The sequence below is a fragment of the Xyrauchen texanus genome, chromosome 38 (assembly GCF_025860055.1).
Source record: "Xyrauchen texanus isolate HMW12.3.18 chromosome 38, RBS_HiC_50CHRs, whole genome shotgun sequence".
Classification (NCBI taxonomy): Eukaryota; Metazoa; Chordata; class Actinopteri; order Cypriniformes; family Catostomidae; genus Xyrauchen; species Xyrauchen texanus.
The window spans coordinates 22311429-22334524 of NC_068313.1; the positions used below are offsets into that span (position 1 = coordinate 22311429).

Below are 23096 nucleotides of genomic sequence, written 5' to 3' on the forward strand. Positions count from 1 at the left end.
CAAGACCTCAGAAAAAAAAAAAGCATTCTCAGGAGACACATTCTGTCTCCTAGAGATGAATGTAGTTTGGTGCGGAAAGTGCAAATCAATCCCAGAACAACAGCAAAGGACCTTGTGAAGATGCTGAAGCAAACAGGTATACAAGTATCTATATCCACAGTAAAAACAAGTCCTATAATCGATATAATCTGAAAGGCTGCTCAGCATGGAAGACACTGCTCCAAAACCACCATTAAAAAAAGCCAGAATACAATTAGCAAGTGCACATGGGGACAATGATCTTACTTTTTAGATAAATGTCCTCTTGTCTGAAAAACAATAATGTATCAGTTTGGCCATAATGACCATCATTATGTTTGGAGGAAAACGGGGTGAGGCTTGCAAGCCAAAGAACACCATCCCAACTGTAAAACATGGGGGTGGCATCATCATGTTGTGGGGGTGCTTTTCTGCAGGAGGGACTGGTGCTCTTCACAAAATTACATCATGAGGAAGGAAAAAACGTGTGCGAGCAAGGAGACCTAAAAACCTGACTCAGTTACACAGGAACGGGCCAAAATTCCAGCAACGTATTGTGAGAAGCTTGTGGAAGGCTACCCAAAGCATTTGACCCAAGTTAAACAATTTAAAGGTAGTGCTACCAAATACTAACAACGTGTATGTAAACTTCTGACCCACTGGGAATGTGATGAAAGAAAGAAATAATTCTCTCTACTATTATTCTGACATTTCACATTCTTAAAATATAGAAGTGATCCTAACTGACCCAAGACAGGGAATGTTTTCTATGATTAAATGTCAGGAATTGTGAGTTTAAATGTATTCGGCTAAGGTGTAGGTAAACATCGGTCTTCAACTGCACAAGTCAGGGTCAGTGGTAACAAGTCACACTCACATCCTGGTTCTCTTGGAAGAGCACAAGGTATTCTGAGAGGTGTTGCCTGATGAACTTTTTAATGATCTCCTGCTTAATACGAGGATCCAGGACATTTGCCACCAAGCAAGCGTCTCGGAGAACGATGCTAGGACCTCCAGATTTCTGTAAATAACAAACCAAATGTCTTTCATCCGTTTAATTTAGTCACAGAATCTCAAGTGAAACTAACTATGCATTATTATTAAGAGTTGATTAGAAATATGTTCTTCTCATCTTTGAGAGGGTGTACCTTTGATCCCTGGGCGGGAAAAGTCTCCTCAAAGTCAGCCAATATCTGCGTTCCAAGCTCGTTCTGTGCTGCTTTAACTCTGAGGAGGAGGAAAACATATGGGTGAGACAACTAGCATGCTTGGAATGGCTTTAAAAGACACCCAGTGGGCTTGGAATGAAATTCACTGACATCCAGTCATAAAAAGCAATAAAAGGGTCTACCCTATGGTGCTACTTCTAATGCACCCCACTCTATTGGGGCAAGGTGAAGGACTGGTACCTGGAACCCTTCGAAACTTTGACAGATCTTAAAACAACTGCATTTAATTGGCGAGATCAGCATGGACTTGAGAGAAATAAAATGTCAATTCAAATTCAATTAATTAATGGTGCCAAGTGCTACTCTGGAGCCCAATTCCAACCACTAAGCCCATTTTCATCCAAATGCTCTGAATGAATCACAAAGTGATGACTAGAAGATGATCTTTTTATTACTTAGTTGTTGGCATAACCAGACTCCATGCCAGTGCCATCAAAAAGTAAACAACAACACACTCAGAAGGAGAGAGAGAATAAGAGAGTGAAGGAGAGAGGGAGACACATGTGCTTCCCAGTCAGCCACCAGTCTTCAACGTGGAAAAATCTGCCAATCTGTTCACCCACCTCCATTAACTCCTTTAAGATTCCAACACTGTCTGATCGGAAGCATATCTTCAGCTGTTGCCCCTGATTAAACATCTTTGCCACACCTTTCAAGCAACCAGACATCTCAATTTAGGGACAGTTCGGATCAGAATGAAAACATCTTGCTTTCTCCACATATGGCTTAAAATAACATTTACCTCACAAACATCCAATTAGACATTACCATCACAACATATATCACATGACCATTTTCTCCCCTTTACATGTGTTGAACTTGTGTAGTTTAAGACAAGCAAGATCTTATTGTGCACCAAAAGCTGCTTTGAAACGATGTGTGTTGTGAAAGGCGCTATACAAATAAAATTGACTTGACTTGACTATCATTATTTACATTTAAAATATCTGAGGCCTGATCCCCACCCTCATCAACTCTAATCTTTTCTAGACCTCAAAAAAACAGTCATGCAGTGGTCAGAAAGCACGGATGTACTTTGGCACACAAAAATGCTGTTTTAGCAAAACACTGTATTTGCTTGAACCACTTGATCTGTGAATGCATGTTTAACCAAACAAATTCTCTTCATTATTTAAGGACGCTGCTTAAACATATGAGGGCAGTCTATGAGAGTTCTCAAAAGCGATAGTTCACCCAAACATTTTAATGAGGTTTCAAACCCATACAACTTTCTCTTTAGGAACACAAAAGAGGATTTTAGGCAGAATTGTATGGGAAAAACTATATTGACAAGGCAATGTTTTTGGATTTATACTTTAAATACAATGCCACAACAAGGGCTAAATATATATGTAGTTTGTAAAGTTTACAGTTTACATAATATGTGTCAAAATAAAGATGTGTCTTTGCAAATGTTATGTGTGGAATAAAGATATATTGATAAATTGATCATTTATAAAAATATTTGTATTTCCACTTGTCACAAGACTTCCTGTGGGCAGCTAAGCAGTCGATAATGTCATCACCTGTGTGCATAAAAGCTGTTTCATTTAACATTGAGATTGTGCCTGATGAAGACCTGACTGGTCCAAACGTTGCCTTTTTGTAATAACGTTTGGAGCTTTAATTTCAGTGTGCGGACATCTACCTATTCTTTTGACAATTGTTAAAATAAAATAAAACATAAGCCCAGCTTGTGTTGTGGATGTGCACAACCTCTTGATTATTTTTCCATGGCAAAATGATGCAATGAAAGTGGTGACCGAGGCTGTCATCCTGTCAAACATATTTTGTGTTCCATAGATGAAAGAAATGTTATTCAAGTTTGAAATGACAAAAGGTTAAGTAAATTATAATAAATTATTCATTTTTGGGTGAATTATCCCTTTGAGTACTAAAGAGAAAGGCTATTAAAGGTCTGACATAAGGGGCAATGAAAAGGAACCATGGATACATGCTTTTTTTCAGATAAACAATCAGGGGAATCGTTGTTCCACATCAAACACACCCTTCCTTGCCATATGCTTTACCAGAGCATCCAATATAAACAGGCAAAAGGAAGTGCAGAATCACAAGGACTAGAGGCTTGTTTCTTTCCTAACAAAAGGCGCATTCTCTATGCCTGCAGGGGACAGGGACAGCACCACCCAGTCAAAGAGAGAAAGGAAAGACCAAAGTGGAAACATTTTAAATAAAGAGACACTGTGGAGCAGATTTCCTTCCTGGGCTGCATCCTTTGTAAACATGAAAAGGATCCAGACCTTGAGTAACACTGAATTAAAACAGGGATTTATGTCATAAAACAAACCGTGTGTGAGTTAGTGTCGTTAGTTGAGTAGGAGTAGAGTGTATAAATTTGTCCTTACCTCTCTGAGAGTTGGCGTATCTGTGGAATGCCCATGTACTTCTGGAAATGCTCAAGCACATTGACCACACCCTGAAGGAGATTGGCCACCTCCCCATACTGCCTCTTTCGAGTCATAGCTCTGCAAAGGTACAATCAGACAAGCTTTTAAAATAATAAACACAATCTAAAACTTCATGTGTGATTACTAAAGCTGTCAATCGAATTCAAATGTAAATCAAATTAATTACATGATATGCTGATAAACTGGGGTGGCCATAGCATCTATTGTAAGGCTTCTTGTTCTTCTATTCAATTCTATTTGCAAAGGAAATCTTGAAATCTAAAATTGTTATTTCCTACTGATACACTAAAACCAAAATATAGATGTAAAAAAAAATAAATCAAAAAGCATTTGTCTGTTTTTTTAAGACAAATGCTTTTTGAAAAATATAATGTGGCTAAAACTTCTGCACAGTCCTGTATATATGCGCAGGGCTTAACATTAACTTTCTGGCTAACCAGCCACTGTGGTTAGTGGTGTTCCAAAGTCACTAGCCACTCGTAATTATCACTAGCCCAAATCCCCCTCCTTACGAAAACTGATATAGGTAACTGGAGACTATAACTGCATGCATTTGTTTGGACATTTTATATGAACAAGAATGATGTTAGATTAGCAGAACAAAGGCCTAATGATTTAAGTCACATTTAGAATATCTGAAGGTTAACATGACCAGCCAGAACAACCGTAGGATCGAACAGAAGGAGAACTTTGATGAATTAAGGACGAATTTTCAACAAAGTTCAGACTGATGTTTGTTATCCTGTCTGTTTACACACATGTGCACTCCTCAAAAACAGTCTAGAATGCTGCTTATGAGGTTACATGACTACAATAAGCCATGTTCTCCAGAAGATATCCTATATTCATATTATATGAACATACTCAAGAGAGTCCACACCACCAGCCAGCATGTGCAGGTGATTGAGGGTGGTTATAGAAGTCGTCAGGTGCCGTTTCGCATGGTCCAACTGCTTGATGTCCCGTGTGATCTCTTTCACCTGAAGGAGAGTAACATTTTAGATACGTTTAGATTGGTCCACCATATTCAGCAGAGGGACAGAGCTATTGTTCCTCTGCCCTTCCTCTGACCTGCACTGATTACACTCACAGATGGCTAGTGGATTACCTTGGGCTCGTTCAGAGTATTGTGGTCAAAAACAAAGGATGTCACAGTTTATTCTACCTTAGTTACCCAGCCTGTCGGGGGTGGGTGAGTGGGGGTTGACCATTTACTCTGGGTTGACTTTCAAGCCTTAAATGACTATGTTCCTGTCTGGAGGGCTTATTTTTACTCACCATTTGCTCAGATTTCTCTGCTTTGTCTTTGATGTCTTTGATTTTGCCAAAGAGTTGCTGGATGGCTTTCTGTGCCTCCTCCAGTGCCTAGAAGAGGAGACAAAAGATCTACAATGACCCAAATAGCACGGCAGTAGTTTATTCTTACAACCTAGCCGTCGGTTCAATGTTTTCAGAGTTTAGTGTGTGAAACTGCTTCAACAGCAACCTGAAGTTCACAAGCTTAAGTTGAGTTTGTTTTGGGTTGGTTTCACCCCTTTCAAAGAGGTGATTTGAAAAACAGACTCTCATTCTAAATCTCTGAGCCACATGAAAAGCAATTAATTATTGAACTAATATTTAATATGAAAATACAATGCGGATCCAAGATTGATATGAGATGAAGATTTAATTAGCATGTTTCCAAATGTTTTTCCACATGTTGCTCCACCTGATACCACCACATCGAAAGGATCCTGGGTTGGCCATAATGGGCTCTGACCTTCCCAGCCACTCAACTGGAGAGTCACTGACAGAGGACAGTGGTACACCTCCTACTGCAGCCACAGTGTTAGACTGACAATGTATAATTACTACCATGGAGAACTTCCTTTAAGAGCAGCTGCAGCATTGGGTGAGTGGGAATACTGGCTGCTGCCAATGTATTTAGAGAGAGGTGTCTGGACTGAGAGTGGAGAAAGTTTGTCCTCTTTGGTCCCTCTTGCTTCTCTCCTTCACAACCAAAAGGAATGCTAACAGCCGGCACCAGTTGCCCCCTGGAATTTACCACTTTTATAAGCCTCCTCAAAAACACAGAGCCACTTTCTGAGTCACTCACACACACTGTGTTGAGAGCGATGCATCCACCTTTCTGAGAAAACATTCTTCAAATTGCAGCATTGCAAGACAGGACCAAGTTCAAGTCTACTGTAGACTTTCACTGCTCTGAAGTAAAGCCCTACATTTTAGGTCTAAAAAAACACCAAGAAATCACATGATGAGTGCCATTTACTTTTGTGTGTTGAAGTTTTTTGTATTGTAACAGAAAGTTGGAATATTTTGAAGTTTTTATTTAACAAACCTGGAGTGGAGTGGTGGTGGTGTAGTGGTCTAAAGCACATAACTGGTAATCAGAAGGTCGCTGGTTCGATCCCCACAGCCACCACCATTGTGTCCTTGAGCAAGGCAATTAACTCCAGGTTGCTCCGGGGGGATTGTCCCTGTAATAAGGGCTCTGTAAGTCGCTTTGGATAAAAGCGTCTGCCAAATGCATAAATGTAAATGTAATAGATAACAGGCTAATTAGGGTAGTCATGAACCATGATTTGCTACTTGGTAGTTTGTTGCAGGTAGTATTAGGGGAGGGAATTTCTCATTCTAGAGAGCATTTGATTGGACAGAAATCTATGTAGTGCACGATGAGTCATCAATAGGGATACTTTTCTTACTATACACTGTGTATATTGGCTAGTAAATTATTAATGTTCAAGTGAAACAAATTTAGTCACCATTAAGGAGAACACTAGCACACAGATGCCCTCAAAGCTAACACTCTTGGATTAAAAGCTGCATTTTTATTTTCATTGAATCTTCAACAATGATCTGCCAGAGAAGAACACATGATCATGTGACTATCTTCCAGCTGAAATGGACTGCATTGTAGTAGTGAATGAGAGGAAGTCTTCCAGAGTGGATCTCCTGAGGTTTTAAAGATGGACTGCTTGATGAAGGCAACTCCCTGGAATTTCCTACTTAACTCAGAAATACTTTGCCGCTGATCGGAAGAGAGACAGAGAGGTTTATTTTACTCTGGCAGGAAGGAGAGCAGCTGCTATGCATGTGGACTCTGTTTGCAGTTTGGGGATGTTTTCCCCCCAGATGGTTTAGGCAGACCACAGACTATAGGACTACATACATGCTGTGATGCCTGCTAGATTTACTGTAGTGTATTGACTCATGTAAAGACTATGTAGGAGCATTGCAAAGAGGCAGAAGGAAAACATGTCGATTATTAGGATAGCTTAATGGCTACTGACAGGCCGGAATGAAACCGTATGATTGTTTCCCTTAAAGATTACGATGTCAATCATATAAAGCATTCCACGCATGCACAATTGCTGATTATCCAACTGATTATCCTGGATGTAATTATTCCCTAGAGGGCTGGAGAGATAATGAAGTAAAGAGCCTGGTTGCCCCCTTTTAAGCTTAAATACTGGGTTTTAAATCAAGTGCCGGTCAGGTTGACTGATAGAAAACCACACATGCAGTAAACTTTCCATCCTGTGTTTACATTAAATATTTATACCACATTCTTGGGAAGGCATCTTCTCGGCATTCCTAATAAGCAGCTGCAGATGCCAAAAACTACATGGGACATCCTGATCCAAACTGGATCCCTGACAGCTAAAAAAATCTCTCAACTGAATGAGCCATCTGAGAGTACAAAATGGCAAACTTTTTATATGGAACTTTAAGCAGAAAAATAATATACATTATTGCGAGGTGAGACATACTGTATACTTTACATACAGTTGAAGTCAGAAGTTTACATACACTTAGGTTGAAGTCATTAAATCCCATTTTCTAACCACACCAAGTTTACATACACCAAGTTAACTGTGCCTTTAAGCAGCTTGGAAAATTCCAGAAAATGATGTCAAGCCTTTAGACAATCAGCTTCTTATAGGTGGTGTACTGAATTGGAGGTGTACCTGTGGATGTATTTTAAGGCCTACCTTCAAACTCAGTGCCTCTTTGCTTGACATCATGGGAAAATCAAATGAAATCAGCCAAGACCTTGGAAAAATGTCTGGTTCATCCTTGAGAGCAATTTCCAAACATCTGAAGGTACCACGTTCATCTGTATAAACAATAGTACGCAAGTAAAACAACATGGTACCATGCAGCCATCACAGAAAGGAGACCCATTCTGTCTCCTAGAGATGAATGTAGTTTGGTGCGAAAAGTGCAAATTAATCCCAGAACAACAGTAAATTATCTTGTGAAGATGCTGGAGGAAACAGGTAGACAAGTATCAATATCCACAGTAAAATGAGTCATATATCGACATAACCTGAAAGGCTGCTCAGCAAGGAAGAAGACACTGCTTCAATACAGCATAAAAAAATCCAGACTACAGTTTGCAAGTGCACATGGGGACAAAGATCTGACTTTTTGGAGAAATGTCCTCTGGTCTGATGGTCTGACCTGGCAGTAATGACCATTGTTATGTTTGGAGGAAAAAGGGTGAGGATTGCATGCCGAAGAACACCATCCCAACCGTGAAGCATGTTGTTGGAGGTTCTTTGCTGCAGGAGGGACTGGTGCACTTCATAAAATAGATGGCATTATGAGGAAGGAAAATTATGTGGATATATTGAAGCAACATCTCAAGACAGGAAGTTAAAGCTTGGTTGCAAATGGACAATGACCCCAAGCATACTTCCAAGGTTGTGGCAAAATGGCTTAAGTACAACAAAGTCAAGCTACTGGAGTGGCCATCACAAAGCCCTGGACTCAATCCGATAGAAAATTTGTGGGCAGAACTGAAAAAGCATGTGCAAGCAAGAACGCCTACAAAACTGACTCAGTTACACCAGTTCTATCTGGAGGAATGGGCCAAACTTCCAGCAACTTATTGTGAGAAGCTTGTGGAAGGCTACCCAAAACATTTGTACAAACAATTTAAAGGCAATGCTACCAAGTACTAACAAAGTGTGTGTTAACTTCTGACCCACCGGGAATGTGATGAAAGAAATAAACGCTGAAATAAATAATTCTCTCTACTATTATTCTGATATTTCACATTCTTAAAATAAAGTAGCAATCCAAACTGACCCAAGACAGGGAATGTTTTCTATGATTAAATGTCAGGAATTGTGGAAAACTGAGTTTAAATGTATTTGGCTAAGGTGTATGTAAACTTCTGACTTCAAAAGTATGGCATTGACCCTGCTGTCTATCAATGTTTGAACTATCTTAATGTTTAAAATCACACCTAATTATCACAACCTGGGTTTTCTGAAATGTTTTGTTTACTGGATTTCTTTTGGAATTACATATTTTTAATATTTTGTTTGCTGAACGATCTTAAACCCTTTGAACACTGTACATCTGTACCACACAGTCTTGTTTTCAGAGTTTTTTTTTTTTTATTGATTTCTCAATTTGATTAGTTTCGGATTCAAAAGCTCTTGATTTGATTCTGATTAATTTGTGTATAACCTTCTAACTTGGTACATTACGAAAATAAACAGGGCCAAAAAACTATGCAGTTCAATTTCTATTTATTTAAAACCGATATAATTACCAACACAACCAAAACATTTTCTAGGGATTGAAAGAATAGATATCGGGATCGTTCAAATGAAGATCGCAATTCATCCGAAAATCAATATTTTTACGCAGCCATACTCGTTTTCAATCACAAACAATTCAATACGGCATCTACCCTTAGCACTACAGCTGACAATTCCAGCCAAAGAGTGAATCCAGACAGACGATAACGAAGCCAGAAAGGAGTTTATGGCCTATGGATTTTGAAACAGGGTAAATATCTGTGGCGTGACTTCCTCAGACACTACTTATATCAGAACCCCGGCTACATCCAAATATCAAACAGCATATCCAATAAGACTTACTGAAATGTCCAATTCAACTTTGGGATTTTCTATATCATGGGGGAGAGCCTAAAAATACTCTCTTAAAACACACACATCCTTCCACCTCCTCCACACAGCTAGAAATGTCATCAAGCAGACCCCAGAGACCCTGTTCCAGACGCGGATGTCTCCATCTCACTGATAAATACCGCACAGACTAAACAAAACAAAAAAACAAGAAAAAAAAAGCTGCAGTGGGTCTTTCCAGTACTCTCCTGCCATCTCCACCATAACTCCCAGCCTCAAGCTACATGTTTAATCCACACCTCCCAACAGTTCCATCTGCTGAATGGATTTTCCTCTTCTCTGTGGAAACATCTCAGAAGGTTACAGGCTGTGAGAATCATGGCCCTCTGTTTAATGATGATCCATTCAGACTAGGAGGTCGAGAATTGGCTGGTTAGCATAAACCCCTAGCCCCTGCTGGTAGCGTCACCCGGAACTACAGCATATGGTGCCAAAAAGCATGTTTCACCTGACCCTAAACTTAACCCTACCCTTAACCCTAACTATAACCATACCACCCAACCCAACCTTAGTAGTAGCAAATGCGACTCGGATCCTTTTGGGGGGTACTTCCGAATGCTGCCTTAAGGATGCATGGTGATGCTAAAATATAGCTCTAATGGTAAATTAGAACTCTTTGGTTCAGACAAAAGTTCTTTCCACAAGCAGTCAGCACATACTTGGTAACTCAGGATCAGCTGAACCCACTCATAGGTCGCAGCCACAGTCACATCCATCCATCCTCTGTTTTACATCTCAATCTAGGGTCACATTTCACCTCAGACTGCCGCCCTGATTACGAGCAGATCTGTGTTGAATCAAGGTTTCCAGTCTAGTCCAAGAAATAGCAGGACACCAAACCACAATGTGGAATTGAATCGCTGCAGAGAACAGGGAAATTTAGGGTAAAGTTTGTCTTCTTTTCCAGGAAGAGACAGCATCTGGGACTGGAAACACAATGGCTCTGCGATGGAAGATACACAGGACGGCCAGGGTGTTGAATGTCATTGTAAAGTGTTGAGTGGTTTGCCTCAGGATAGCATTGAAGAGCTGATTTAAAGTGCTAAAAGTACCTTAACCACAAAATATATTTGATAATACAGTGCAAAAACAGTAAAAACTTGTGTCATTTTTCATAGCTTCTGGTTCTAGGTGAAGCTCTCCCGAAAGCATTCCAAAAAGCTCCCCAGCAATCGGCAAATGGCACTTACCTGCCTGTTGTCACAAAAAAATACACATTTTCTAAGATAACCTACCTCTTTTAAAACCACAAAGCTCATGGAGGAATTAGCTTATCTATCAAACAAAGCTTACAAAATGCAATGAATTATTATTGCTTTATCAGCTCACAACAGGGACCTAGGCATTGATCTGACTCAATCAATGAGGAACCAAAGGACTCACCTGTCTACCATCCTGTCCCACATTAGTTTGTCCCCTCACCACTGTCCTGATGTTGTCATCCAACCGTCTGATTAAGAGAAGAATTATATGCAAAATCAAATAATATAAACGAATAACTTCAATTATATTAATTCAAAGCATGTAAGGGTATAAATATTAACCTCTCACCTGATTTTAAGCCTTATGTTATTTACGACTTCATCTATATTTGCCAATGACTATAAGAAGTAAAGAAAAAACTATAAGTTTTTAAAATATTTTAGAAAAGGAATACACAATGGACCAGCTCTCCTGGCTCAACATCTTACTAGTCACACCCATGGCCATAGCCAGCTATGAGGTCACCAAGTTCCGGATCTCGGTAATATTTTCATATTCAAAAATATATTTTGATGCCATGTACAACTGAATAAAAAAACAAAAAATAAGCAGTTGATATCTCCTTTGAGAGTCTGCATGCATGTATAATTAAGTTTAGACAGTTGGCTGGATTCTTTAGTGTCCGCAAATACTACAAGAGTGTGATGAAATGGCGCTACCTGAAGCTGCGCAGCGCATTTGCCGGGCAGAGCAGATTACAAATTAATTACATCTAACCATGTGATTTTTATTTTTATTTTTTTACTGTGAATAACATGATCTTACTAATACCATATTTAAACTCTGGATATTATGCATGAACAATGGTAAATTGTTATAAATGCAACTACAAAGCAGAATTTAACAAAAAAGCTTTAAAGCCTTTATATTAAGTATATAGTTGTGACTTTTTCTCCTTTGTAAATATATTTAGTTCTAATTAACTTTAATTGAAACAGGTGAATTAAAAGGTAGCTACACTCAATAACTCTTGTTCATGTCATCTTAGAGGGCTTACAGTGACACTTAGTGGTGTGGGTGCAGCATAATCCAAAATCAATAGTTTTCAGTTTCAGATGCCATTGTAGAAATTCACCCTGCACAATCAGCCATGATTAATTTAATCCAAGAGTGAAAGTGTCCAATAACAAGATGGTTACAGAGATTATGCGAGTAGTATTCAGCTGGTCATGTGATTCTAAAATAGCAGCCCCCATGAGGGTGCCCCTGCCCCATGTAGAATAAAACAGCTTTTATAAGGTTACTGATATGACTAGAGCCCGCATCTCATGCGAGTGCTCTTGATTTATACATATGTTTCAAAATTATAATTAATATCTAAAAATGAGTAAAACTTTTTTTAAAGGGAAAAAAATTAATGAGTGCACTTTTAAATAATTAAGAGTCTGGCAAAAGGAAAGCAAATTATTGTTTTGGATAATATTAATATGTAATGGAGTTAACATAGCCCTAGATAAATTAGTTTTAATTAACTTTTGCTGTTTTTCTGTAGTTAATATGAGTAAATATTAATGCCCAACTCAAAATCGATGCTTTATTTTCAAAAGTGCATTTCTATGTGATAAAAATTCAGTATTAATATTGTTAACAGCATTTGCAATTAAAAAAATATTTCAGTATTATTATTGGTTTCAGTCCTTTAATTTTTATATTTAATTTTGATGTATAGAATATGTCACGTTTGTAGGTGTAATTTTGGTAAAAGTCTTGACACCCCACCGTGGACCTCAATCATTTTCGAATCCTGGCTACGGCCCTGGTCAGACCTGCACGCTGCAATAAAAAGGCCGCTCTCAAGTGATCAAGAGAGAGTATGAAAATACAATAAATGAACCTTAAACGCCCAAGGAGAATCTCTCCAAAAATGAAAATGAAAGCAAAAGGTATGATTAATGGTCACTGCCCTCAATATGGTAATAATTACAGACAGACAGATAAAATCTCAATATTCCCAATCAATTTATGATATAAATGCTGATACTGGTACTTCCCAGAACTAGAGCTTACAGCTTGAAATAAGACAAATATCTGTTCAGAGTGACAAGCTCTACGTTCATCATTGAGACTTTATGATTTGACCATTATTCAAAAGAATCCTACAATTCTACTCACCTGTTCAGTTGGAAACAATGTATTAATGTATTCAACAGCATTGAAGTCCGCTCGATCCAAAGGGTCTTGGCTGGGGAAAACCTTTAAAATTAGCAAATAATATATGAAAAGGTATGCACTGGACAGGGAAACAAATAGCGCAGGCTCTGCTTGCTAAGGCTGAAGTTGTTCAATGTTGTGAGTGGCACCCAGCTGCTGTTTAAAGTTTTTAAAGTTTAAAATGTTTAAAAGTCCATTTAACACTATAAATATATTAATGCATAAGAACTAAGGGAGTAGCTGTTTGCTTTGTCACTGCTGCCAAGAAGATGACAGACGAGGCTCTCAAAAGACCAGTTTATTGGTTCTATTTACTCTAATGTCACAGTTAATATGCATATATATATATATATATATATATATATATATATTATAACATTGTCTATATCTAAGCCAAGGTGTTTTCTCCTGTTTTTACACCTGCATATCACATAATAACAAGAAAAGACTGGCATTAAAACACTTTAAAAACCCTTATTACCGAAAACACATAAGTTAAATAGATTTCTTTAAATGCCGTACATGAACAAAAGTGAGAGCTTTAATCGAGGTGTATCAAACTGGTTGTTTGTTGTTGGCAGCTGATAGCTTGTGAGCGCTCACTGCTACACAACATCAATAAATCAATGTTACCTGCTCAATGGCCAACTGCACTTCTGGAGTAAGGTGTAATATCGCCTCCAAATCCTCCACAAATTCTAATTCTTCATCTTCCATCATTGCGGACAGTGACCAGTTGTTTTATTTCCTTGTATCCTGTTTTGACGTGAATCCGCCTTTGCTTATGGTAAACTATAGCAAGTACAACACATGAACAGTAAGGTATGGGTATTGACATTTGGCTATACTAGAAATTATGCAAATTGTGCATCTATTATTTAGACTCAATAAGTTCCTGAGAAAATACATATGTGTTAATTATGTGTAGCTCAGTATGTGTTTGACAAACCAGTTGTCTCGTGAAATTTCAGTCTGAATGTAATGGATCCTGTTTAGATTTATCCTGATTTGTTGAATCATCTCTATAAATATGAAACAAAAAATATTTCAGAATATATTTTATTCTATTATTTTATTAATGATCTTGAAAATATTTAGAAAATGTTACACTATCTGGGCATTTTGTAGATCCATTTGTGATATATATATACAGTACTTGCAGGGTCTCTGAAGACCGAGTATGTAATAGTGTGTGGTGAAATGCCCATGCATTTAAGGGTTAAAATAGGTTACTTTCATCTATCTCAGCTTAATATGCATGAAAAACTATAAATAAGTCATTCGTATATTGATTTTCTTGAAAACTGTAAATACTGCGAGGGCACTATAAAAATATTGCTCAGTTTGTTTGAGCATTCCATCCAGCCTGACACAGCAACATTGGCTCAAACCAATAGCATGAGTTTGGGGCGGGACTATCTATTTGTTCAACCAATGGAAGACGGAAGAATTATTTGGGAAAGCTGTTTGGAAACTATGTTTATTTTAGAAATTCCAATTAGTGGCTTGGAAATATATTTCCAATTTAAGATATATTAAGATTACTTATAATATTCATTAGTTAAATTTTAAGCTCCCTCATTCATACATACTTTTGTGTTTACAATTTTCTATGCAGTCATAAAACAGGCTTTTTTTTTGGGTACATTTTCCATTCTATATGTGTTGAAATGTGAACTCCTCCTCTCCATCATATTAGTTTAAAGTTCAAGATTAGCCCACTGTAACTCTGCTTTGAACCTTGTTTCCCAGACTGAGAATGATTGATCTTGTTACTTTATGAAAGCCCCCTAAAAGGAATGAGACCGCAGAGGAGACGCAAGATGTTGCAAGACCAGATGAACACTCTCAGCTATAAAATGATAGAAGGATTGCCCAAGTTAGAGAATATTTTCACATGGTGGGTGCACAAATATAAGATCACACAAAAGATTTCATTTTTGTGCTTACTTGACCAGAGCATATAGCTTTTGCAACCAATATAACAGCATGTTAGGTCATTACAGGCAGCTGATCAAAACTCTGCTGATGGGACAGTGTCTTTCAGCACTGATCTGTGTAATATCTGCTGTAATATCTCCACAGATGTGGAGGCTAATTATGCAGTTGTAAAAGCTTACCAGTACACAACATTACCCAGCATACAGATGATTGCTGTTTGCTTGAATGGGCATGATGATACTGTGGCCCCAAAAAGTATTTGGACATTTTTGGGTAGACTCTTATACATAAGTGACTTAAAAAATAGATGAATTTCATTGCACAGATAACAAAAATCAAACAAGTTCAAACACGTGTCCTACAGAGTAATCTCAGTTGTCATTCAGCACAACAAATGGACATTTTTGACAAGTTTGACAACAAGAAATTGTCTAAATATTTTTTTTAAAATTTAAAACAATATATTTTTTAAAAGTAATATACAGTATATAATATATATCGTTTAAAAAATTTGAAGCTAAATAAAAATCTTTGACACATGTTTTGCAAAAGACAAGTGTGTTATATTTATTTAAAATAAATGCCACTTGGCTTGATATTTATTATACACTGATCAGCCACAACATTAAGACTACCTGCCTAATATTGTGTAGGTCCCCCTCGTGCTGCCAAAACAGCACCAACCCGCATCTCAGAATAACGTTCTGATATTCTTCTCACCAAAATTGTACAGAGCGGTTATCTGATTTACCGTAGACTTTGTCAGTTCGAAACAGTCTGCCCATTCTCTGTTGATCTCTCTCATCAACAAGGCGTTTACGACCACAGAACTGCCCCTCATTGGATGTTTTTAGTTTTTGGTAAATTATAGAGATTGTTGTGTTTGAAAATCCCAGGAGATCAGCAGTTACAGAAATACTCAAACCAGCCCATCTGGCACCACAATCATGTCACAGTCCAAATTACTGTGAATTTTTTTTCCTCATTCTGGTGGTTGATGTGAACATTAACTGAAGCTCCTGACCCGTAAATGCATGATTTTATGCACTGCACTGCTGCCACACGATTGGCTGATTAGATAATCGCATGGATGATTGTTGGTGCCAGACGGACTGGTTTGAGTTTTTCTGTAACTGCTGATCTCCTGGGATTTTCACACACAACAGTCTCTAGAATTTATAGCGGGTTAATTTATATGGCCTTATTTACTCTACTGTATTTCAGCTCCTAGACAGCTTTGTTATCCTGGTTCTGATGATCCTGTCCTGATTCTTCCTAAAGACCCGCTATGGGATAATTCACTACATGGCTGTTTGTGAATGTCTGGCTGGGGTGGAAGCCGTGGTGGGGGCAGACATCCTTGTTGGCCAGGACCAGAGCTCTAGTGAGAAGCCAGCTCATACTTCCAAAGAATGTCTTTTGCCCATAAATTCTCCAGAACCTAATTCAGCATTATGAGCAATGTGTCATCGCATAAGTTATTAATTACTGTCAACAGCAAGTGACATTCTCCTTGGGGATGGTCTGGTTCTCATCAGTGCTACACTGTATGCTGTCTCAAACTTGTTCCAGGAGTACACAGTGAAGAACTTGGGCAGGGTGGAATTTCTCTTCATTGTTGGGCTCTTCGGAACAAATATTAGTGCCAGAGCTGCAAAAACTATATATACAAGGTATGCAATGCATAGGAGCACCATGTAAAGGGGGGAACCAGCAGCTCACTAAAGGTGGTGCAATCGGCCTCCTCAACCCCTCCAACATCACCCCCATCTCAATGCTTATAAAGGGTGACCCCCTCCACCCCTTGCTTGACAGATACATTGGGCACAAAATATAGTTTTGCATACCCACTGCAATACAATTGTAAGAAATGTTGGATTGATAATCACAAAAACATTAGGCCTGTTACTGAATGTCAGTACAACTTTTTTAAGTTACATTCATCATCTGTACCACCATTTTATTTTATTAGATTCCTCCTGTAGGAGGAAATCTATTGTTTTTGATGGTTTTATTATTATTATTATTATTCTCCTTGCGCCCCAATATCTCACAAAGTCACTGGTTAAACACTTTCTAAATTGGCACATTTGGGACTTTTGCACTGCACTGTACAACGTGACTCAACTCGTCTCTGCTTGCTTTTTGGGGCTTTTCCACTGTGGATAGTACCTGGTACCTGATTTGATTTAGTACCACCTCAGTCAAGCTTCCAAGCGAGCTGAGTCGATACTAAATGTGACGTCAAAATCCTGCAGATCACTGATTGGTCAGGGATAATCGTCAATAGCAGTGTCACTGGATTTCCGATACATGACATCAACCCACTAGTTTTAAAGTTAGAAACAGCAATAGCAGTATCATTTGTTCACGCGACTTTCGAATTGTGAAAAAAAAATGCCTGTGCACAAAACCATACCGTGTTCAATAAACGAGGTGCAGACGGTCCACTCGTTAGCAATGAACGAAACGAAAAAGTCTCTCAGGAAGTGTATCAGCTGTTGGCCGCACACGGCTACCACCGGACCTACCAACATTGTAGGAATATTTAAAAACACTTAAAAGTGACTACAGAACCATCAAGGAAAAGTGGAAGTGGTTCGACCAAATGGACGCCATGTAAACCAGCGAGAAATGGGAGGGAGAGTGCCCTGGACTGGCGTTGATCCACGATGGAGGATGGTATGCTTTGTTACGTTAACTCTATACTCTGCAAAAAGCTTCACTTTATTTAGTTGACCAGCTAATGGAAGCTTGCTTCTTAAACAACCAGGCCAATTTAACCGTTACACTTGTGAAAAATCACCATGCAACAACTGCTTTATGCAGCACAATGAGCTAGTAGCTAACAGCTAGCGGTTGTGTTATTGTTTTGGTCAGTTTGTGTGGTGTTTAAGATGATGTCACGGCAGTAGAGGTGGCGCAACTATGACGATCAACCTATAATCCCACCCACATAGAGATGGCACTAAACTGCAGTGGAAAAGCAAGCTCCGAAAAGTAAAGCGAGTAGAGTTGAAGTGTGTCAAACAGTAACATGCAGTGGAAAAGTGCCAATTGATACTATCAATTGTACAATACAGTTGGTACCCCCACACCAAGAATGGCCCACATTCACCCACAGGGGGCGCTAAAGGTCACGCCAAAAAAAACTTTTTCAAAGTGATGTCATTTCCACCCCATTTGTCCAATTCTTCTGAAACTTGGTGTACATGCCTCATTTCTCATGGGGAACAAAAAAGCCTCAAGGACCCATAATTTCTGCCATGATGGATTTTCATGTACAGTGAAAATTTGGGAAAACCTACAAAAATCCGTAGATCCAATTGACTTGAAATTTGGACCCATGTGTATAATTGATGTCTTTCAATTTGTTACTTAGCAAAAATGAATACATTACAAAATGGCTGAAAGGGGCGTATTTATGTAAATGTCCACATTGCCTCAATATATGTTTCAATAAATCAAATGTCATTTTGACTGATGGTTTTTAAATCCTAACATGCTTCAACATGAAATCACTCTAAAGTACCATGCAAAATTTCACCTTGATATGTCAATATATGACTGAATTACAGCTGTTTGAACTTTGGCCAGTTCTGACAATGCTAGTCTCTCGTTCTTTTTTTATACTGAAACTGAAAGCAGAAATACTCAGCTATGTGAATAGTTAACTTGGCTAAGATGTTGTGCTGGTAAGTGAAGGGTCAGAGATTCAAATCCAGCCACAGCCTTCATTTTTCGTTTAGGATTCAGACAGAAAGACATTTTTAGGATTCTTCCATCGGGAGGGTTTAATCCCAACCATCTACTGATACATTTTTAAATGATTTGCCATTTTGAGGAGGAATCCACATTGCTGCTTGCAGCTATATTTACATTTTGTTATTAAATTTTTTTATAGATACAACAAATTAAATAAACATCACAGAAAATGCAGAATTAAATTATATACAATTAAACCCTTCCCCCGAACGCTAGGCGGAACCAGCACAAAAAGAAACAAAACAGGCATCCCAGTTCCTCGGATGGTCAAGTCAATTCACTCGGAGGCCGCATAAAAGTATATACCATGACTTATTCAGTCCGTCAACTTTATAAAAGACATCCTTTTTGTGAGCATGTAGATATTTTGTGGTCATTCATAGTGTCCACTTTCAAACTGGCCGAGAACTTGCAAAAGTGATCTTCCATCAATGCAAATGTTTCTTTAAGGAAAAGTGTTATTCACAAAACAAACTCCAGTCGCTAGGTGGAGCCAACGCAAAAAGAAACAAAAACGACGCCCAGCTTCCTCAAAAGCCAGAGTAAGTTCAGCGAGTCGACCCACTCACATGAGAAACACCCAATGGTTTACTCACCCATTGATTCTATAATGGACATTGCCTGATTAGGACATGTAAATACTTTGCGACCGTCCTTCGTTTCTATTGTCAGCTTGGCTGGAAACATCAATGCAAAAGTGATCTTACATTGTGATTTTGACAAGAGAGAAACTGTTGCATCAAAGTCCAGGAACAAGAAAATATTATGATTCTTCCAAGAAAGCTTTCCTTTGCTCCTTGCCTGGAGCAACACAAGATCTTTATCGGATGATTTAAAAATTTTGGCCAGGATTGATCCCTTTCTCCCTCAGCAGATCTCCGAGCCAGAACTCGCTCGATTTCCAGCTTGTGGCCTGTTATGTCGAGCAGACTCGGGAAAAGCTTGTCAAGGAATTTCACTATATATCTCTGCCCTCCTCATGCTCAGGTATTCCAACAATTCAGACGTTATTCAAGCTTTTCAAGAACATGTTCCAAATCAACTTTGGTCGCGGGTGGATTAGCGGATAATTCCCTCTCCGAAGACTCCAGATAATCAGTTCATTCATTTCTCAACATCCACCACTCTTGTAACTAACTCAAGAGAATTTTATTTACAATTTTTATTTTTTATTTTCTTTACAATACAGTAAGACAAAAGACACATGTTAAAAATGCATTTTCTGAAAAACTAAATATATAATAAATGTCTTATATAGTGTTGTTTCTAAAACAAGATTAATCAAATTGATCTTGTTTTAAGGATATTTAGATATTTTTACAGAAAAACAATACAAAAATTATTATCAAGAATATGATTTTTGCCCTAATATCAAAGGTCTTACTAGAAAAAAGAAATTATGATCCAACGTGAATTTTCTTGAAAGGAATATGATCGTGCCTGGTAACGTACAAGTAAATGGCTTGAAATATTTTATAGGTTTATTTCTATTTCTTCTGTTCCAAACTTACTTCAAATTTACTTCTCTATCTGCTCATATGAATGTAACACATCCAGAAAGTGTTTCACTGCTGTTCAAATGCACTTTGGCTCACATCATTTATATGTATAAATGTTTTCCATCTAAAAGGACTAAATATTAAATGAAACAAATGACAATAAAATGCAAAGTAATCTCTTCAGTAATCAAATACTCTTTGAATGTAACTGTATTCTAATTACCAATGATTTAAAATGTAACTGTAGTGGAATACAGTTACTTATATTTTGTATTTTAAATATGCAATCCCGTTACATGTCAACCCTGGAAATCAGTAAGTATAGCAAACACTCCACAAACAAATGGAAACCTCTTCTATATAAAGTCAGTTATTCTAATGAAATGAACTTCTCTTCATAATTTTTTAAGGTTTGTGCAGAAGTTTTAAAGGCTTAATGTTTTTCGACTTTCTCCTCAGTGCTTCTCTTGGTTGGATATGTGCTATGCATGTTTGCCTTCCATAGCTTTATGCCTGTGGTGGTAATGATAAGCAGTGCCACAGGTCTCCCTGCTCACAGGAGACCTCTTCAGCCTGTTTTGTGGGCTCTTTTTGTTTTAATACACTGTGAGTAAAATACTTATATATTATAAAAATTATATATATATATATATATATATATATATATATATATATATATATATATATATATATATATATATATATATATATATATTTAAACAGTATATAAGTGTTTTTTTTTGTGGCTACTTTTAATTGCTGATGAGGAAAATCAAGTTAAAACTCTACTAGATAAATCTAGTTGAATGGACAGAATTTCCTGTCATATATGGTAAATGGATGTAAATAAAAATAATGAGGCAACACTTTGCAATAAGGTTCCATTCATTTACATTAGTTAATGCATTAGGAATAATGAATAAGCAATTAATAATATATTTTACAGCATTTATTAATCATAATTATGTAATTTTGACATGAGTAAGCAAATTATCAAATTTTGTTTCCAATTAATCTTGATGTCACAGTACACAACACTCTCTCATTTGTACTCAAAGAATAATGCAGATGTGTCCTTGTAATCAAATCTCAACATATTCTAGGTCATTGTGACATAGAGCTGATTTTGTGTCTCTTTGTGCCCTTAGCTCAAAGAACCAAAAGGCAGCACTTTGAACTTCATCACCAGAAAAGGACCTTCGTTATTCATTTATACTGAATGCACAGAGGTATAATGATTCTCTCTGCACAGGTTTTTATTTATTTATTTTTAAATTAGCTTTGTAGTGTATGTGTATGTGTATGTGTATGTCTACTGACCTATTCTTACCACATCGCTGCTTCTTCCTCAGTTTTCAGGACTGTATATTGTCTCATTGGTGGTGATCCTAATTGGTTTCCTCCTGTTTATTGCTGTCCCTACACTGAACCCAGCTCTCGGCTGAGTGTCTGACGAGGAAGGTTATGGCAATCACGCCGCTAAGTTTGATAACCTGAGTGCTCAAGGCTATGTGGATGAGATAACCTTTGAAAATACAGAGCTAGAGAGAGATTCAAGTACCGGCTAAATGAAAAGCAGTCAGCATGTGTTAAAATGTAGCCTTAATATATAACGTATAGGCCATAGACCTTTTTTAAATAGTTTCTTTATCATTATATTTTAATAGTTATCTATAATGACTCAAATGTGTCAATCTCACAATGATGAGAATTACTTGCATTTGTGTTACAAGGATGTAACTGCTTGTAATACTATTTAATTCATGTTCTTGTCACATCACATTTTGTGTTTAAGCTGCTAAATTGCATTATTGTTGTTAAAGCAAACTTATATGAATGGCATCATCATCACTTCAAACATATTTATTGTACAGAGAAGTGCTTGTGTTGGTAAAATGTGAGCTGTAGACAAACAACATGATTGTCTGTTTATTTAATGACAGATGGACGGAGTTAATGTTGTTAACTTAGAAAGAGTTGTAAAATCCAGTGAGATCTTACAGCTTAGATGTGGGAAGATAAACAGATATAAATACTAGACCTACATTTGATTATGTTGTAAAGATTACAAACATTATGTGGGAAAAATTATTAGGATGAATTTATCCCATTTGTTGGTCCTAAAATGAACTAAAATTATTATATTTCTCCTGAAGTCATTGCTTTCTCATTAGAAGTCAAAGTCAACACAAAGCAACAAACACACCACACAGGAGCCCTTGATGTCAATGTGACAAAATGTGTTATCGTTTAAAAGAGGAATTGAACTAATCAGTTAAAACAGAGCATTAAAACGATTTATTACGTTAGGCTTTAGAATTTGCTAAATTGAAGAGAAACATTTTGATTCATACATTTTTCTTATCACATTCATGTCATTTTTAATCATGTCCATATTTTCATTGTATTGTTTGAATGACAGCACCATTAGAGTTGACTTTGAGTGACTTATTTTAGTGTTGTAAAGTGGAGGCATGATGTTGTAATAGCGCTCATAATTAAAAAAAATAAAAATAACCCAGATTCTGTGATCTTGCTCTGGATCACAATGACCTTGTTTCCACCTGGTATAAAGATGCTGTGTCTTGTGCCATCCAATCATCAGATTATTCACTAAGTGGATGTTTAGTTTGATTGAAAACTCCTGCCACAACTTTAATACCACATCTGTAGTAGCCTACTTTGCCTTCATCAATCAGTTCTCCTTTTTTTTTTTTTTAAATGTGACTGATTCAGAGAGTGGTAAATCATTTTATGACCTAATATTTATCTTTGCGTTCAGCCAAAACCGCTGTGCTGGAGAAACAGCAGGGAGTGAATAATGTGGCTTGTGCATTATGATCTCCTCATGCA

General features: G+C 37.5%; 1 protein-coding gene and 1 pseudogene across 2 annotated transcripts in view; one reads left to right on the forward strand and one right to left on the reverse strand.

The window, feature by feature from the left end:
- The window catches only part of LOC127632186 (vacuolar protein sorting-associated protein 53 homolog), a 29948-nt gene extending 16129 nt beyond the window's left edge, over positions 1 to 13819 (reverse strand). The window contains exons 1-9 of one of the 2 annotated variants that reach the window (XM_052110778.1): positions 13672 to 13819; positions 13000 to 13080; positions 11176 to 11225; positions 11008 to 11074; positions 4955 to 5041; positions 4541 to 4656; positions 3614 to 3733; positions 1167 to 1245; positions 896 to 1039 (exon numbers count right to left, since the gene is read on the reverse strand). In XM_052110778.1, the coding sequence (XP_051966738.1) occupies positions 896 to 1039; positions 1167 to 1245; positions 3614 to 3733; positions 4541 to 4656; positions 4955 to 5041; positions 11008 to 11074; positions 11176 to 11225; positions 13000 to 13080; positions 13672 to 13758 (831 nt within the window). In that variant the 5' untranslated portion in view covers positions 13759 to 13819. Of the gene's footprint in view, positions 1 to 895; positions 1040 to 1166; positions 1246 to 3613; positions 3734 to 4540; positions 4657 to 4954; positions 5042 to 7671; positions 7717 to 11007; positions 11075 to 11175; positions 11226 to 12999; positions 13081 to 13671 lie in introns of those variants that run through there. The other variant, XM_052110779.1, reaches the window with a different exon arrangement.
- Positions 13820 to 14837: 1018 nt separating this feature from the next.
- LOC127631677 (solute carrier family 35 member F2-like) lies at positions 14838 to 21688 on the forward strand (annotated as a pseudogene).
- Positions 21689 to 23096: the final 1408 nt, after the last annotated feature.